Source organism: Staurois parvus, unplaced genomic scaffold (genome assembly GCF_062004578.1).
Source record: "Staurois parvus isolate SC_StPar_1 unplaced genomic scaffold, SC_StPar_1.0 ptg000357l, whole genome shotgun sequence".
Classification (NCBI taxonomy): Eukaryota; Metazoa; Chordata; class Amphibia; order Anura; family Ranidae; genus Staurois; species Staurois parvus.
In genome coordinates, this window is record NW_028318153.1 from 3,415,001 (window position 1) to 3,434,466 (window position 19,466).

General features: G+C 42.8%; 1 protein-coding gene across 1 annotated transcript in view; it reads left to right on the plus strand.

Annotated features, from left to right (window-relative positions):
- Window positions 1-19,466, plus strand: part of PTPN14 (protein tyrosine phosphatase non-receptor type 14) — a 163,255-nt gene that overhangs the window by 86,479 nt on the left and 57,310 nt on the right. The window contains exons 4-5 of the mRNA XM_089684817.1: window positions 6,776-6,873; window positions 11,276-11,343. Coding sequence (XP_089540943.1) covers window positions 6,776-6,873; window positions 11,276-11,343 — 166 coding nt within the window. The remainder of the gene's footprint in view (window positions 1-6,775; window positions 6,874-11,275; window positions 11,344-19,466) is intronic.

Genomic DNA, 19,466 nt, shown 5'->3' on the forward strand with positions numbered 1-19,466 from the left:
AAGTGGATCTGGGGGGGACTTGTGATATCCACCTCACTTGGATGGACGGGGGAATCATTTATCTAAAAAAAAAAAAAAAAAAAAAAAAAAAAATAATTTTCCCGGAAGATAGTCTAAGGCTCCATTCACACTTGAGTGACTTGTCATGCAGCTTTGGACACAAAGTCACATGACAAGTTACAGCCCATGTATTTCAGTGGAAGCCATTCAAAACTATAGGACTTTAAAAATGTTTCTACACTACTTTGATGCGACTTAAGTGCCATAGACTTCAATGTAAACTCTCAAAAGTTGCATGAAAGTCACATCTTAGGCTACACAGTTTTACCACATGTTTGTCGCATATGCGGTGTTTTTTAAAGGACATGTGACTCAAAAACTACCAAAAAATGCAACACAGGTGTGGTTTTGATGTGTTTTTGCTGCATTTTTCATTGATTTTAATAGGGAGGTGTGTTTTTGGTGCTTTTTTTTCTTCTTTTACCACATCAAACCTGCAGCAAGCAGGACTTTGAAAATGCACTGGACCCACAACGGATCAGTGTGAAGAGTTCCATTGGAATACATGGTCACCCGTTTTTCTCCTGCTTTTTTAAACACAAAATCAAATCAGTTTGAAAGCAGCCTTAATGTTATTAGTGTGACAGTTGTGCAACAGTCAAAGCCAAAGTTGCATCCAAGGTGCACCCATCCAAAGTTGCATCCAAGGTGCACCCAGCCAAAGTTGCATCCAAGGTGCACCCAGCCAAAGTTGCATCCAAGGTGCACCCAGCCAAAGTTGCATCCAAGGTGCACCCAGCCAAAGTTGCATCCAAGGTGCACCCAGCCAAAGTTGCATCCAAGGTGCACCCAGCCAAAGTTGCATCCAAGGTGCACCCAGCCAAAGTTGCATCCAAGTTGCAATGTAAAGTCACAATGGAAATTGCATGACTTTGGAATTGCACAAATGTAAATGCAGCCAAAAGTAGAACTCTGGTATTGACAACGTGTGCTTCAAGAGCAGCAAGAACAACAAAATCCTACAAAAGGTTTGAAAAGGTATAAGCTAGTGGTCTTGAAGTCTATAAAAGTTTTATTTTAAAGGTGTGAAGAAAGCTGTTGGGAGCCTTTAAAGAGCTCTTTTACGCTAGTGGCAGCCCTTGCCTTCCCTCTGAAAAGTGGTCCATGGTGGATCGTGTTTTAGAGGGATGTTGACAGGCAACTGGGCAGTAATAAATCACCTCCTCCCCACCTGTTTCAACTCTGAAAATCCCACGCTGCAACTGTGTGCCTTGTATGCGGTTGCAGGACAGATGAGGTGCAGCCCTATTCATCGCCGAACGCAATTGGGTATATACATGCATGTTTACAAACCAGGTGTGGTAAACCCATGGCTAAAATGTCTATTTTTACAGCCCTTCACCAATCACACCCTCCTGGCCACAAACGTGAACAAGCCCTAAATACTAGCTGTATATACATCTACTGTGTTGATAAATAGGTATACTTGTGTGTGTATATGTGTAATGTACTGTGTGTGTGATATACTGTATGTAATATCTGTCTATCTTTCTTTAGTGTGTGTGTGTGTGTGTGTGTGTGTGTGTGTGTGTGTGTGTGTGTGTCACTTCCAATTTTTACTAGGCAACTGAATTGGAACAAGTAATCTATCTTTTGTTTCTCAACATATTTTCATTTAAGGCCCCCTTTAGAATTATGCACAGTCTAGGAGCATGCGAGTCTAAAATGTAAACAGGGTGGACAGTGGGCAATATATAGTGGTAGAACAGTCTGTGATCAGTATGAAGTTGCAGGGTGTGTTGTATGTAGCGGCAGGTCGGTTGGTGATCAGTATGTAGCGGCAGGGCGGTCGGTGATCAGTATGTAGCGGCAGGGCGGTCGGTGATCAGTATGTAGCGGCGGGACGGTCGGTGATCAGTGTGTAGCGGCGGGGCGGTCGGTGATCAGTGTGTAGCGGCGGGGCGGTCGGTGATCAGTGTGTAGCGGCGGGGCGGTCGGTGATCAGTGTGTAGCGGCGGGGCGGTCGGTGATCAGTGTGTAGCGGCGGGGCGGTCGGTGATCAGTGTGTAGCGGCGGGGCGGTCGGTGATCAGTGTGTAGCGGCGGGGCGGTCGGTGATCAGTGTGTAGCGGCGGGGCGGTCGGTGATCAGTGTGTAGCGGCGGGGCGGTCGGTGATCAGTGTGTAGCGGCGGGGCGGTCGGTGATCAGTGTGTAGCGGCGGGGCGGTCGGTGATCAGTGTGTAGCGGCGGGGCGGTCGGTGATCAGTGTGTAGCGGCGGGGCGGTCGGTGATCAGTGTGTAGCGGCGGGGCGGGCGGTGATCAGTGTGTAGCGGCGGGGCTGTCACTGAGAAGTATATAGCGGCAGGGTAGACAGTGAAAAGTATGTAGTGGCAAGGCGGACAGCAAGAATTATGTGGTGGCAGGGAGGTCAGTGATCAATATGTAGTGGCAGGGCTGTCATTGTTCACTATGTAGTGGCTGGGCGGTCAGTGAGAAGTACAGTTGTGTTCAAAATAATAGCAGTGTGTTGAAAAAAGTAATTAACCACTTGAGCTCCCCCCTTAATGACCAGGCCTCTTTTTGCTACTCGGCGCTGCACTAATTCAACTGATAATTGCGCGGTCATGCAATGCTGCTTCCAAACGAAATTGATGTCCTTTTTTTCACACAAATAGAGCTTTCTTTTGGTGGTATTTGATCACCTGTGCGCTTTTTATTTTTCACGCTATAAACAAAAAAAGACCAAAAATTTTTGAAGAAAAACGATATTTTTTACTTTCAGCTATAAAAAATATATAGTAAACTCAAAGTTAGTTATAAATTTAGGCCAAAATGTATTCTGCTACATGTTTTTGGTAAACAAAATCCCAATAAGTGTATATTGATTGCTTTGTGTGAAAGTTATAGCGTCTACAAACTATGGTATAGATACTGCAATTTACGCCATTTTTTTGCTATACAGCGCTGCGCTAGTTTAACGGAAAATTGCGCGGTCATGCAATACGGTACATAAATGAAATTTACATCCTTTTTTTCCCACAAATTGAGCTTTCTTTCGGTGGTATTTGATCGCCTGTGCGGTTTTTATTTTTTGCGATATAAAAAAAAAGGCTGACAATTTTGAGGAAAAAAAAATATTTTGGACTTTTTGCCTTAACACATGTCCAGCAAAAAAAATTTAAAAATCAAATTTAGTCATAAATTTCTGCCAAAATGCATTCTGCGACATGTCTTTGCTACAAAAAACCCAATACGTGTAAATTAATTGGTTTACGTCAAAGTTATAGCATTTACAAATAGCGGGAAAGATTGTGGGATTTTTAATTTTTTTTTTTATATATAATGGCGGCAATCAGCAACTTATGGTCGGCGATCAGCGACTTATGGCGGGACTGGGGCGGACATTCTGACATTGGGGGGAACTGACTTGGGGTCACTGACATCCCCAGTGACACCAATACAGTGATCCGTGCAAATAAAAAACACTGACACTGTACTAATGGCACTGGGGAGGAAGGGGTTAACTTTATTATTCAGTGTAAGGGTTAACTGTGTGAGGGGAGTGTTTTACTAGGGGGCGGGGGTGTGTACTGCAGGGAACACTGCTTATCGGGACAGATAAACTCTTCTGTCCCGATCAGCTTGTCAGGAGCTACTGCAGCTGTGCTCTCTGTTACTGATTGCCGCTAATCGCCGGGACATAGCCAGTAACGACCGGCTGTGACCCGGCGACTGACATCCACAGCCGTGATCGGCGGCACAGGTAGGGCGGCGGCGCACCTCGCGTGCGCCCCCTACCCATTTTTAAAAACACACGTTTTAAAATGTGGTTTTGCCCTGCCGTGCCGCCCTGCCGCCCTGCCGCTGTATTTCTACAGTGGCTGGGCGGCATGTGGTTAAAGCTCAAAATCCTTCTAATCGCTTTTATTTCCATACACACAAATGCATTGGGAACACTACACATTCTATTCCAAATCAAAACGTGAAGAAAAATATATCAAATTTGTGTTGTTCCTCTAAAAAAAATTGAAGAAAAGTGAATATTAGACAATTAGCAGTGTTTGTATTCTTCTTTACAAACTCAAACATTCACTATATAAACTGAAAATGTTTGAAGATTTTGCTTTCCTTTGAATCACTTAATGAATATTTAGTTGTATAAGCACTGTTTCTGAGAACTGCTGTACATCTGTGTTGCATGGAGTCACCCAACTTCTGGCACCTGTGATCAGGTATTCCACCCCAGGATGATTGGACTACATTCCACAGTTCTTCTCTATTTCTTGGTTTTGCCTCAGAAACTGCATTTTTGATGTCACCCTACAAGTTTTTTATTGGATTAAGATCCGGGGATTGGGCTGGCCACTCCATAACGTCAATCTTGTTGGTCTGGAACCAAGATGTTGCACCTTTACTGGTGTGTTTGGGGTCGTTGTCTTGTTGGAACACCCATTTCAAGGGCATTTCCTCTTCAGCATAAGGCAGCATGACCTCTTCAAGTATTCTGATGTATTCAAACTGATCCATGATCCCTGGTATGCGATAAATAGGCCCAACACCGTAGTATGAGAAACATCCCCATATCATGATGCTTGCACCACCATGCTTCACTGTCTTCACAGTGTACTGTGGCTTGAATTCAGTGTTTGGGGGTCGTCTGACAAACTGTCTCCGGCCACTAGACCCAAAAAGAACAATCTTACTTTCATCAGTCCACAAAATGTTGCGCCATTTCTCTTTAGGCCAGTCAATGTGCTCTTTGGCAAATTGTAACCTCTTCAGCACATGTCTTTTTTTCAACAGTGGGACTTTGCGGGGGCTTCTTGCAGATAGCTTGGCTTCACATAGGAGTCTTCTAGTTGTAACAGTCCTCACAGGGAACTTTACACCTTCTTTGATCTTCCTGGAGCTGATAGTTGGCTGAGTCCTTGCCATTTTGGCTATTCTATCCATTTGAATGGTAGTTCTTTGCTTTCTTCCACGCCTTTTAGGTTTTGGTTGCCGTTTTAAAGCATTTGCGATCATTTTAGCTGAGCAGCCTATCATTTTCTGCACTTCTTTATATGTTTTCCCTTCTCCAATCAACTTTTTAATCAAGGTACGCTGTTCTTCTGAACAATGTCTGGAACGACCCATTTTCCTCAGAATTTCAGAGAGAAATGTACTGTAACCAGCATGTACAACATTTGCTGCCTTCCTTCCTTAAATAAGGGCAATAATTGCCACCTGTTTTTCAAAGAATGAATGACCTCACTAATAGAACTCCACACTGCTATTATTTTGAACATGCCCCTTTCAATTAGTGCTTCGATTACACAGAATCAGCAGCATGCATGTCATGACTGTTGGGTCTGTTGGATTTCTATTACCCTGCTACACCTGCTAGTAAATTATTTAATAAATTAATAATTATTTATTAATATAATTTCTACCAAAAACAGTGATTGATCCAGTTAGTGATGTCTGACTGCTATTATTTTGAACACAACTGTATGTAGTGGTTGGGCAGTCCAGTGATCAGTATGTAGTGGTTGGGCAGTCAGTGATCAGTATGTAGCGGCAGGGCAGTCAGTGATCAGTATGTAGCAGCAGGGCAGTCAGTGATCAGTATGTAGTGGCAGGTCGGTCAGTGAGAAGTATGTAGTAGAAGGGCAGTCAGTAATCTGTATGTAGTGGCATTGTGGTCAGTAATCTGTATGTAGTGGCATTGTGGTCAGTAATCTGTATGTAGTGGCATTGTGGTCAGTAATCTGTATGTAGTGGCATTGTGGTCAGTAATCTGTATGTAGTGGCATTGTGGTCAGTAATCTGTATGTATGGGAAAGGGCGGTCAGTGATCTATATGTAGTGGCATTGTGGTCAGTGATCTATATGTAGTGGCATTGTGGTCAATGATCTGTATGTATGGGAAGGGCGGTCAGTGATCTGTATGTAGTGGCATTGTGGTCAGTGATCTATATGTAGTGGCATTGTGGTCAGTGATCTGTATGTATGGGAAGGGCGGTCAGTGATCTGTATGTAGTGGCATTGTGGTCAGTGATCTGTATGTATGGGAAGGGCGGTCAGTGATCTATATGTAGTGGCATTGTGGTCAATGATCTGTATGTAGTGGCATTGTAGTCAGTGATCTATATGTATGGAAAGGGCAGTCAGTGATCTGTATGTATGGGAAGGGCGGTCAGTGACCTGTATGTAGTGGCATTGTGGTCAGTGATCTATATGTATGGGAAGGGCGGTCAGTGATCTGTATGTATGGGAAGGGCGATCAGTAATCTGTATGCAGTGCCAGAGTGGTCAGTAAGCAGACAAACAAAATTCCTGCTGCAGAAGCGTCTTCATCAGCCATATACCACAGCAGGTGAAAGACTTGCAGTGCTGCCATATCTGCTCCTTCTCAATCTTCAGATGCTGTGCAGACATCCAACATGCTCCTTTGCAACCAATGATGTTGCCATTTGGTAGGACGCAGGCGGCCGGCCCTGCACAGGAGATAAGTATTTACAACCTGTGGCTCCCACAAAATAAGGTGGGCTTGAATCAATCCACTTGATCCGCCTGCCTGCCTTAGTTGATACACATTTTAGCTTTTTGCTATGGCACCCCCGCAGAGCCCACATGACACTCCAGAGTGCGGTGGCACAACCGTTAAGAAAAGCTGTTTTGTCTAATTATCCTGATCATTCTTCTTGTTGGAAATGTCACACTGTCACGAGTATTCTAGGGAGCTCTTCTGTATTCTGACTAAATACTGATAACACAATGTTTGTCTTGCAGGTACCAGTATTACCTCCAGTTAAGAAAGAATGTCTACGATGGACAAGTGCACTGTACTGTGGATCAGTACATCCGACTAGCTGCCCTGGCCATTCAAGGTAATGCTTTTCTACCATTGTTCTTATCCTTAAATTATACCTGGAGTATTGTGTACATGTTTACTTTTGTTTTCTTAAAGGGGATGTTTTACTTATAGGTGTAGACTAGGAGGGATTTGTTACATTGTTGGGATCTCATCAGTGAGACCCCCCACCAAAATTGTCATTCCTGTTCCACCTTATATCCTCACTGCTGTGATTACATTTTCCGACCCCTTATGTCACTATGTGATTTGGCAGTGATATAGGGGAACCACTGTACAGAGTGTGGGGGACAGATATCCAACATCTCCCAGCAGTGCCGAGTGACGGTGGCTGCAGCACTGCAACAGATGTGTGATAGGACACCTAGGTGAGTGTGAGCTTTTCTGTTGTTGGAAACTTTCATACTCATTTTTTTTTTAACACCTTGGGTTTCTTAAAGAAAAACTTATAGTTTTCAGATGTTTAAAGTACAGAAGACTACCAGCAAAAGATCTCTAGTACCAAAGGCTCATGTGCTGGCCCAGGAATCTAATAACAGAGATCTCACCAACAATATCCCTGAAAGAGATATAAAGCTGATGGTTGATTTTATTCTGAAACCTCTTCCAAGAACCAAGTTCAAGACTTTGGTGGTCTGACTCTCTTATGGATAAGAAAAAAAAAAGTTGGCTGCCATTGCAGCCATCCTTGTGAAAATGGATGAAATTGATACTGGCTCTGTAATTCAATATTTTTATTTAATTTTGTAAGTAATTATAAAAATATCTGAACATTTCAGACAGGTTATCTTGAAGACATACAGACTTGTCATAAAGAAGTTCAAAATGACAAATGTAACAGCGTAAATAGGCTCGTAAGCCATATGAATCATAACCTACAGAAATAATCTCAAGAAAAATGGAAGTGATGACAGCTCATAATAATAATAACGGTAACCTAAGGCAGAGGGTAAGGCCCGGGACATACAGTCAGGTCCATAAATATTGGGACATGGACACAATTCTAACATTTTTGGCTCTATACACCACCACAATGGATTTGAAATGAAATGAACAAGATGTGCTTTAACTGCAGACTGTCAGCTTTAATTTGAGGGTATTTACATCCAAATCAGGTGAACGGTGTAGGAACTACAAGAGTTTGCATATGTGCCTCACACTTGTTAAGGGACCAAAAGTAATGGAACAGAATAATAATCATACATCAAACTTTCACTTTTTAATACTTGGTTGCAAATCCTTTGCAGTCAATTACAGCCTGAAGTCTGGAACGCATAGACATTACCAGACGCTGGGTTTCATCCCTGGTGATGCTCTGCCAGGCCTCTACTGCAACTGTCTTCAGTTCCTGCTTGTTCTTGGGGCATTTTCCCTTCAGTTTTGTCTTCAGCAAGTGAAATGCATGCTCAATCGGATTCAGGTCAGGTGATTGACTTGGCCATTGCATAACATTCCACTTCTTTCCCTTAAAAAACTCTTTGGTTGCTTTTGCAGTATGCTTTGGGTCATTGTCCATCTGCATTGTGAAGCGGCGTCCAATGAGTTCTGAAGCATTTGGCTGAATATGAGCAGATAATATTGCCCGAAACACTTCAGAATTCATCCTGCTGCTTTTGTCAGCAGTCACATCATCAATAAATACAAGAGAAGCAGTTCCATTGGCAGCCATACATGCCCACGCCATGACACTACCACCACCATGCTTCACTGATGAGGTGGTATGCTTAGGATCATGAGCAGTTCCTTTCCTTCTCCATACTCTTCTCTTCCCATCACTCTGGTACAAGTTGATCTTGGTCTCATCTGTCCATAGGATGTTGTTCCAGAACTGTGAAGGCTTTTTTAGATGTCGTTTGGCAACTCTAATCTGGCCTTCCTGTTTTTGAGGCTCACCAATGGTTTCCATCTTGTGGTGAACCCTCTGTATTCACTCTGGTGAAGTCTTCTCTTGATTGTTGACTTTGACACACATACACCTACCTCCTGGAGAGTGTTCTTGATCTGGCCAACTGTTGTGAAGTGTGTTTTCTTCACCAGGGAAAGAATTCTTCGGTCATCCACCACAGTTGTTTTCCTTGGTCTTGCGGGTCTTTTGGTGTTGCTGAGCTCACCGGTGTGTTCCTTCTTTTTAAGAATGTTCCAAACAGTTGTTTTGCCACGCCTAATGTTTTTGCTATCTCTCTGATGGGTTTGTTTTGTTTTTTCAGCCTAATGATGGCTTGCTTCACTGATAGTGACAGCTCTTTGGATCTCATATTGAGAGTTGACAGCAACAGATTCCAAATGCAAATAGCACACTTGAAATGAACTCTGGACCTTTTATCTGCTCATTGTAATTGGGATAATGAGGGAATAACACACACCTGGCCATGGAACAACTGAGAAGCCAATTGTCCCATTAGTTTTGGTCCCTTAACAAGTGTGAGGCACATATGCAAACTGTTTTAATTCCTACACTGTTCACCTGATTTGGATGTAAATACCCTCAAATTAAAGCTGACAGTCTGCAGTTAAAACACATCTTGTTTGTTTAATTTCAAATCCATTGTGGTGGTGTATAGAGCCAAAAATGTTAGAATTGTGTCCATGTCCCAATATTTATGGACCTGACTGTATGTAAGGGCAGTATAGGTGCTCATGAGATAGTACAGAAGCAGGAGTGAGAAAAAGATACAGAAAAAAGGGAAAAAACAGAGGCATGGGGAGGAAGGGGGGACGGGAGGTGGCAGCGGTCAGGGGCAACCCTTGGGGTAGTGAGTAATCCTTGACTATTGTAACCTAGTTGTTTAAACCTCAAGAAGGTGGTGGAAGACAATGAGAACTCCAGGGTTCCCAAACTCTCCTACATTTTGGCATAGTGCCGTGCAGTTTAGCTGTGAGTTTCTCATTAAAACCCATTGCATGCAAGCTTTAACCTCAGTGATCGATAGCATATCAGACAACCATGCTTTTGCTATCATTTGCTTCTTGGCTGTAGGGACATGGACCATCAGAGCATGTTGTTTCTGAGTGATCTCAGCTGGTCTTAAATTGCGAAGAGCTTCTTGCGGTAGCATGAGTGAATTTTTGCAGAAGTGGATGCTAAATGTCAAACTTGGGTCCAGAGCCTATGCACCATGGCACATTACCACCATATTTGATAATAGGAGCCCATGTCTGGGCAGCTACAGAAGCAAGAGGAATAGTTACATGGGTATGCTCGGGTTAGTCTGGCAGGTATCATATGGCAGCAGAGGAGAACTTTTAAAGTAGTCTCAACTGCTGCAGCCTGTATAGAGCTAGACTTGGTGGTTCACCAAATTTGGTTCCATTCTTGCAGTTCTTAACGAATGTCCACGTCCCTCTCTAGGACTTTGAGATAGGGAAGCGGAGAGTAAGAGAGTTTAGATATAAAAGTAGTATACAAGAGTGAAATTTGGCCAGGGGAGTGTGGGTCACTTAAACACTTAGAGGGAGACAGGTTAGGCTTTACCCCTTTCGAATCTGTCTGAATTTTTAAATTTTGAGTCATAGACCTAGAGGAAGCACGCTAATGATATTCATAGAAGAGTTTGGAATCCTTAACTTCTGATCTGTTCTGGGTTCATGACACATTATAGGCAAGGCATCAGAACCAGAGACAACTAGCATTTATTAGGAGAAGAGGTCAACAGGGACAGCCTCATAATCTCTTTAATGACAGGTTCTCATTAATGTTTAACTCCTTTAAAAAAAAAAATGACCCTGGTATGCACAATCTCCTGAAAATGGCAGACCACCATTGTTGGTGTCTTGGTAGAAGTATTGATAATTGGCTAAGAATTCTAAATATAATTGGTAATATACTGCAAAAAGCTCTGAAAGATTGACGGTAAATTACATGTTTTTGGAAATTTGTTTATTTAACAATGATCATTGAACAAGCTATATTTTCCAATTCCCCAGTCAATGTTTTAAATAATTAGGTAATAATGTTTTGGTATCAAGATTCGGGATGAACATCAACATTTTGTAAACATTTTGCAAAATTGACCTCCGGTTGATTCTCATACATATCACAGAAAATGTCTACAATTTAGCTAATTTTGTGCATTTCCTTTGGCCAAATGCTTGGAGTCAATCAGAAGCAATTTCTAAATTGTAACCCTGATCCCTGATCAATATTGGTGACAAGTGCATGTTACGAAGTCTTTCGGTGACTGTCATATTAGAGTAGTCAAGGGCAGACAATGACCCTCTAAACCACAAATACCTGCATGCCTATCATGGCTAATACAGCTCATCATCTCCTTGGCAGCTGGAGTGTTGGAAGGTCCCCACCCGTATACCAACTCCTAATTTAAAAGTCTAATATTCTCTATAGGACTAACACTGCAGCTTTTTATTTGCAAATGTTTTGATGTTTCTGGTAATGAATGGGGATGTGTTCTGTCTTGCAGTGGAGTTTAAAGATTACAATCTGTTTGAGACACAGGACTTCCTCAGAGAGTGCATGTTGTTTCCCGTGGTAAGTTTCTATATTACACCGTGTGTATTACTTTACATTGTGCCATTGTTCCAGATCGCCGTCATCTTTATTCTCTTTAAATCTTCCATACGGCAAGTTTGACATATAAATGTGAATGTTTAAACCAGTTATAGTAATTTAGCCCTGGTTAACCCTAGGCTCACATCTTTTTGGGTTTGCGGCTGGCGTTTGCGTGGGCATGGCAGCCCATTCATTTGAATGGACTAGCGTGCCTGTGTTTCCCAGAAAAAGAGGTGCACCTTTTTAAAACCTGATGGTTATTTTGACCGTGCAATTTCCCTGAGGTTTCCGCACCCCCAAACCTACTGCCTTTTTAGATGTGTGGGGGTCCCATTCAGAATGAATGACAGCCCTGCGGGTTTTCACTCAGCAGCATGTTTTGACTGTAGGAAGTTGCAGTTCAACTTATGCGAATCTGGTGTGTTCCAAAACTCATTCTCTTGTCAAGGGAGATAACATTGCTTCTCTGGAGGTCGTTCACACCTATGCGTTCCAAACGTGATGCGATTTCCAAAAGGGTCCTGTGCATGTTTGGTGTGATGCGATGCATTTTTTACTCCATAGACTTTAATGGAAAGCGCAGTAACAACGCATAGGTGTTCAAATACAATGTGATTTCAGTGCGAGATACACCTATTTCTAATGTCACAGAATCAGCCAGAACAGAAATTGCAGCTGTGTAAAATCGCAACAGAATCACTGCAAAATTGCAGCACAACTGCTTCTGAAATCGCGCTTGAAAACGCACAGAAATCTCACTACATCAGTGTGAACCAGAAGTGAAAATATTGTCAAATTATTTTTATTTTTATTAGTTTTAGATAATAAAGTAGGCGAAGGTTAGATCCCCTAACATGTAATGTCCAACGTAGGGCAGAAAAAAAAAAGCATAACAAAAATTAAATACTATTGTGGTCCTGCACTGCATTAGAGGACATTCTGGGCCTGCAGAGAGAAGCCAGCCATGAGAGAAAGGTATATATTAATCAATGGTTCTTCCTACCCCTAGACAGAATGAGAATGTAACCCTTGCAGTGTGGGATAGTGGAGAATGTAATTTTTACAGAGTAGTTTTTACAGCTGACCAGAGTTCAGCTTTAACCTAAACACCTTAAAGTGATACTAAAGCTTAATTTTATATATATATATATATATATATATATATATATATATATATATATATATATATATATAACAAACATGTCATACTTACCTGCTCTGTGCAGTAGTATTGCACACAGCTGCCCCAAACCTCTTCTTTCCGGTTCCCCCGGTGGCCCTCAGGCTCCTCCCCTTCTAATAGTGCCCCCAGGGAAAGCTGCTTGCCTTGGGGGCATCGCTACGTGCTTGCTCTCAAGCTGCTGCTCTATGCATACATAGGACACATGGAGCCACGGCTCCCGCTGCTGTCTCAGCCAATGAGAAGGGAGAGTCCCCATACAGCCGAGGCTATTTTGAACATCTCTGGATTGGAGGGGGCTCAGGTAAGGATTAGGGAGGGGGAGGCTGGGGGTAATTCTGCACACAGAAGGATTTTTACCTTCATGCATAGAATGCATGCAGTTGAAAAACCTTGAACCTTTAGAATCACTTTAAAGTGCCTTAGAGTGAAACTAAAGCCAGCCATACATGGATCGAAAGTTGGCCGGTTTCAGCAGGGACAGGACAGAATACAGATCCATATATGGGCACCCTGGTTGTACAGAAGGTTATCCATCATTCAGCTTCTGTACAACCACCCTATTGGGTTTTTCCCGAATGATCAGTGTTGACAGCTATATCCAGCAACACCGATTATTGTATTCTGAAGGTGGGGAAGGCTCCCCACCGTGAGAAAACTATACCACAGCGGGAGCGATTCCCCCATCCACCTTGAAGGTGTGGATGGAGGAATTGGCACATTTTTTCATTCAACCCACTGGCTGAAAGGAAAAAAAAATGTATAATGTATGGCCTTCCTAGACCCTCCTACTCTTTACAGCCAAGGAAGCTGCCATCATAGCCTCTGTTTGATCTGCAGTTGCCATGGTGCTGCACATGTGCTCAGGTATGACACCAGCCATTGGATGGCTTGGCAGTGTGGTTCTGTGCAGAAAGGACTGTGACGGGTATCATTCCTGGTATGCCTTGAATGGAAATGTTTGATGAAACTGTTAAATCGATTGGTTTAGTTCCTCAGTTATCGCCCTTCTCCCTTGAAACCTAAACCTCAGTATATATATATATATATATATATATATATATATATATATATATATATATATATATATATATATATATATATATATATATATATATGCCAAATTTTTTTTTTTTCTATTTTGGATATAGTAGGGATGATTAAAAAACACAAAAAGCAGAATGTACTGTATACAGTTCAGGTTTAATTTTTTCAGACTCCTATATCGTAAAAATACCTAACCAGTTTCCGGGGTTCCTATCATCGCCCATTTTCGAAGCTTTGTACTGTTGAACAAAGTGTGTACTGTAGTACCCTGCTACCAGTACCCTTTCATTGGACCACTTTTGGTTGGTCTTGATCGCTGCAGACCAGGAACATCACACAAGAGCTGCAGTTTTGGAGGTGCTCTGACCAGCCTGTCTAGCCATTACAATTTGGCCTTCGTAAGTTGCTCAAATGCTCAAGCTTGCCCGTTTTTTGGCTTTCAACAAATCAACTTCAGCGACAACATTTTCACTTGCTGCCTAATATATCCCACCTACTTTCAGGTGCCATTTAATGAGATAATAAATGTCATTCATCACTTTACCTGTCAGTGGTCATACCTTGTGGCTGTCACGTGTGTGTTTGGTTTCAGAATTTTTATGTGTTTTTTTTTTTTTTTTTCTGGAAAAAATATAACATTAAAAACTGTATAAACCAAATAATTTGAATAAAATGTAGCCAAGCCATAAAGAGTTTCACTTTATTAGTAAAGCAATCCATCATTAAACAAATCAGCTGTGTGATTTAGCTGTAATAGAATCCATTCCCCAACTGGTGTGCCAATATATACTAGTTCTAGGGGAACAATGGCATAACTGTTTCATGCCTTGAGACTAGTATGGGGTACGCGAGTCCACTTCTTCCATAGCCCAATCACACTGGTCTATTACTATGAGAAGTCCCCAGAGTTTTTTAATTTTTTTAAAAAAAATTTATTTTATGAGGCTCTCCATGGTGTGTTTATCAGAGAGCTTTGTAATAAAAGACTTTGATGAGTTCTCTGTTCTTATGGAACCTTATTTTTGGTTGACATGATAAATATGCCGAAGAATGTGGAACATGTTCAAACCACTGATGCGTGATCAGCTCGTGCTGCCTGGATCCTTAGATCATCTCAGGCAGATAAGGGGAGGTTTATTTAGCTGCGCCATTTGCAACCTATTCTTGATGTTTATCTTTCAGAAATTATTTTGATCGAGTATGACATTTTGCTGAAAGCAACTTCAAAGATCACCTCCTTGGCATGGAACTAAACTTTTTGATTCAGGCTTGATTTAAAACAAATACTTCTATTTTTAATAAATAGGATAAGTATTTCATTTTTAATGAAAATTAAAACTGAGTTCCAGCCGTTTTTGTGTTTATTAAAAGTCAGCAGATACAAAAACTGTATCTGCTGACTTAATAAACACACACCTGTCCCAGGGTCCAGCAATGTGCTCACCCGCACCGTCCCTTCTCTCCTCCACGGCCCCGGCATCTCATCTGTTGGAACCAGGCTGTGACAGCTTGCGGCTTCATAGCTGGGCGCCCACTGTGCATGCGCGATTCGCGCTGCGTCTCCTGATTGGTCCAGCTGTCTTCTGGGACCTGTGAAAGGTCCCAGGAGACTGCGTAAGGAAGGAGAGGGCCGAACTTCCGGCTCAGTTTGCCGTGGCAAACTGAGCTGGAAGTGGGAGCGGGTGCCTGTCAAAACCAGGTACCCGCTCTCCCCAAAAGGTGACAAATATAGCGGTGGAGGGGGGAGGAGTCAAACAAGCGGAACTTCTACTTTTGGATGGAACTCCGCTTTAAAGGGAGTCTCCTCTTGTCAATTAGTGGAGCAAGAGTTGGTGAACATAAAAAACTAAAGTGCTTCTAAGCACTTAAACCAAATCTGTTGCATTTGTTCCTGTAATGCAAACAATTAATTTTTTTTAAATGTCTTGCTTTCAGTTACATCATATCAGTAAAGAGTATCCACAGACACTTCCTGTCCTAGGGTGACAACACTTATTCAGTTCAGCTAATGTGTTGTCACTGTCTCCTGCATGCTCTTGAGTTAGGCTAACAGGACCTATGGCTATGCACAGTATAACATTCGCAAATTCTGCTGTAGTCACTGCAATAAAACTGTAATCTTCACCTGCTGCTTGACCATACATATGTCCACAGGAAGTTCATACAAAGACTTTACAGGATTTTCACAGCACAGGACTAGAATACATGTCTAAAGAATGGTGCCAGGGCTGACAGCTTGATCTGTTTCCAGGACTGTTTGTCCTGCATCTCCTCTGATCTATAGTTTTTGCAGACTATAGCAACAAAACATGTTTGCATCTCCCATCTCTAGTTTATCCAGGTGACCAGTCTCGAACCAGTAACAGGTCTCTGGCAAAGAGATTTGGATAATCCTTCTCATTTGTGAATTTGTTTTGTAGCTTTGTCCACTTTAACTACTTTAGCCGTTCCAAGAGGGTGGAGCCACCTGATAGCCAATTAGCTGCTGAAACAGATCCTCAGGGGCTGGCGGGGTGTAGTGGAGCTTAGCCTTGAATTTAAATTACTGCATTTAGCAGCTTCAACTATAAAGTGGTACTATACCCAAAGCCAAAAATGTAATAAATTGCAGCTTACTAATCAGTAGATGTGGTGGCTGCATTAGTTTTCTTTTTTTTATAGTTTTCCCTCTGGTTTCACCTGATGATCTGGCCAGTAAAACACCTCCTATATTTGAGTGCCCCCACTTTGGATGAATGACTACAGGGGGTCATTCATCCAGAGACAACAGCATTGTCAGTCTGGGGGGCAGGGAGTGTTAGATGTACTAGCACTAACAAATACACTAACAAATTGAAGTATACTATATACACTAACAAATTGAAGCCAATCTCCAGCTCATGCTTTATAGGCAGTTACCACATTTTTTTTTTTTCCTTTTGGGATAAAGGTTTTTCAGAAATAAATAAAAGTTGATCATGGTAATCACCCCTGTCAGCGTTGAATGGTTTGTCTTATCCCTGTAACTTGATACATCTGCAAGACAGCTTGTTCATTTGAAAAACAGCAGACTTATTGGTCAGATCACCAGATAAATAGAAGAAAGAAAAAAAGAAAACAAATGCATTCATCAAATGGTGAACTGCAATATGTTTGCCTTTTGGTTTAATACTGCTTTAAAAATTTGATCACTAGCATGTATATAACTCTGCCTTAACAGGCCAGTTTTCAGTGATGTGATAGTTTGACTGACAATTACTCAGAAAGTACAAGACAGAGGTTCTAACAAACAGAACTTTTTTTTCTTTCTGTTAGTGGTATTTAATAGCCATGTTTTTATTATGTATTGAAAAAGGAAATAAAACCACAAATTTGGAGTTTGCTTACATTTACCTTTCATTTCTGTACCTTTTAAAAAATGATCCCACAGTCATTGGTGGTCAGTGGCACTTTTAACTACACTTGTTTAAATTGCCGCAGCAGCCCCCCTAATGGCTGTGGTTATATTTACACCACTGAATACTGGTGATTGTGCTGTCCTTGGATGTGTTAACAAATGACACAGATTGGCCCTGCTACAGCTTCTCGCCTTATGACTTGCTACAATGTTACACTATTGCAGTCTGAGCACTGGGGGAAAGGAGAGTGAGGAAATGCTTCCTCCTGCCTGCAGCAGACTGATTGCATCCTCTCAGCCTAGGTTAAAGCCGAACTTTGGGATATGTAAAGATTATTCCTTGCAATGGGACTGTGCCCTATGGGTTAACTGCCTGTTTAGTCTAGGTTAGAGGAGAAGCACTTTAACTCTCCTGATCCTCCGCTCCCCCAGCATATGGCTCCAAACCTCACTCCCCACCATGCTTCGGCAATGGACTGTTCCTTGGCATCATCATGTCCAATGTATGACCATGCACCCTGCATTGGTCTGGATGATGTCAGGACCTTAGACCACTGGAGCATGGAGCAGAAGTTGATACAGGGTATAGGATCCCAGAAGATCGAGTACGTTGATTTTCTTTTCTATGTCCCCTAGACCTAAACGATCATTTTTAAGTTTCCTGGAGTTGGACTTTAAGTGACTGGACCAGAGCTTAAAGTGTTACACCCACAGCAGTAAAATCAGTCTGTATATGCAGTAAAGCATGCTTGTTATACTCACTGTGGAACCTAAGGGGTTAATCATCTACATTGTGTAAAAAGGCTGTTTGATCTTTTCTTCTTTGTCCGTCCTCTTGTTGAAATGACCACCTGATACAGACTGAACCCGTGGTCATATGCTCAGTTTGGTGTGTATTGCTAGAGAGTTTTTTTTGTTTGTGGGAGGGTGCATTTGATCAGCACAGGGCCAATCAGCGCTGTCCAGACAGAGGGTCAGGGGTTTCACATCCTCCTAGAGCAGAAAGAAAACTCCTCCTACAAGTTTTAACCAGTGTTCACCTGAAGTCACAAGACTGCTCTAACTGCTGATGAGAAAAGGTATTTAGCAGTTTATATTTACTAAAATAATTGCATTTCCATGTTGTGTGTACTGTGGGAGAACAGATATAGTGAATGCAGGGTCCTGGGTTAGTATCACTTTAACTACTTCCCACCCGTAGGATGTATGTCCTTGGGCTGAAGTAGTTATACTAGGGCCATGGCTGCAGCCACCTTCTGCCACCCTCTTGGGTTCTCCTGTTTCATAAATAATTGCAACACCCACACTATTGTATTCTTTTATTCTCTAATTGTATAATGTTTTGGGGTTCTAAGTAATTTTTTAGCAAAACAAAATGCCTTGGTGGGAAGTGGTTAAAGCTGAACTCTGGGCAGGAAAACTTTTTTATTTCAGTTATTCTCATTAGTCACAAAGGCTATAAATCCACTTTGTTTGCACCAAATGCTTTTGAAAATATAGTTTTTATTTTGTAAAAGTAGCAGTAACGTAATCACTATGGTGTACATAGCCTGAACAGAGAGCAGAGCTGTGGGAGGGATTCAGCAGGCTCCACCCACTACAGACTGCCTGCAGGATACTACAGGAGGGGCGGAGACCAGACCAGTCACCCTGCACAAGTACAGAGAGCAGAGCTGTGGGAGGGATTCAGCAGGCTCCACCCACTACAGACTGCCTGCAGGATACTACAGGAGGGGCGGAGACCAGACCAGTCACCCTGCACAAGTACAGAGAGCAGAGCTGTGGGAGGGATTCAGCAGGCTCCACCCACTACAGACTGCCTGCAGGATACTACAGGAGGGGCGGAGACCAGACCAGTCACCCTGCACAAGTACAGAGAGCAGAGCTGTGGGAGGGATTCAGCAGGCTCCACCAACTACAGACTGCCTGCAGGAAAGTACAGGAGGGGCGGAGACCAGACCAGTCACCCTGCACAAGTACAGAGAGCAGAGCTGTGGGAGGGATTCAGCAGGCTCCACCAACTACAGACTGCCTGCAGGAAAGTACAGGAGGGGCGGAGACCAGACCAGTCACCCTGCACAAGTACAGAGAGCAGAGCTGTGGGAGGGATTCAGCAGGCTCCACCCACTACAGACTGCCTGCAGGATACTACAGGAGGGGCGGAGACCAGACCAGTCACCCTGCACAAGTACAGAGAGCAGAGCTGTGGGAGGGATTCAGCAGGCTCCACCCACTACAGACTGCCTGCAGGAAACTACAGGAGGGCGGAGACCAGACCAGTCACCCTGCACAAGTACAGAGAGCAGAGCTGTGGGAGGGATTCAGCAGGCTCCACCCACTACAGACTGCCTGCAGGAAACTACAGGAGGGCAGAGACCAGACCAGTCACCCTGCACAAGTACAGAGAGCAGAGCTGTGGGAGGGATTCAGCAGGCTCCACCAACTACAGACTGCCTGCAGGAAAGTACAGGAGGGGCGGAGACCAGACCAGTCACCCTG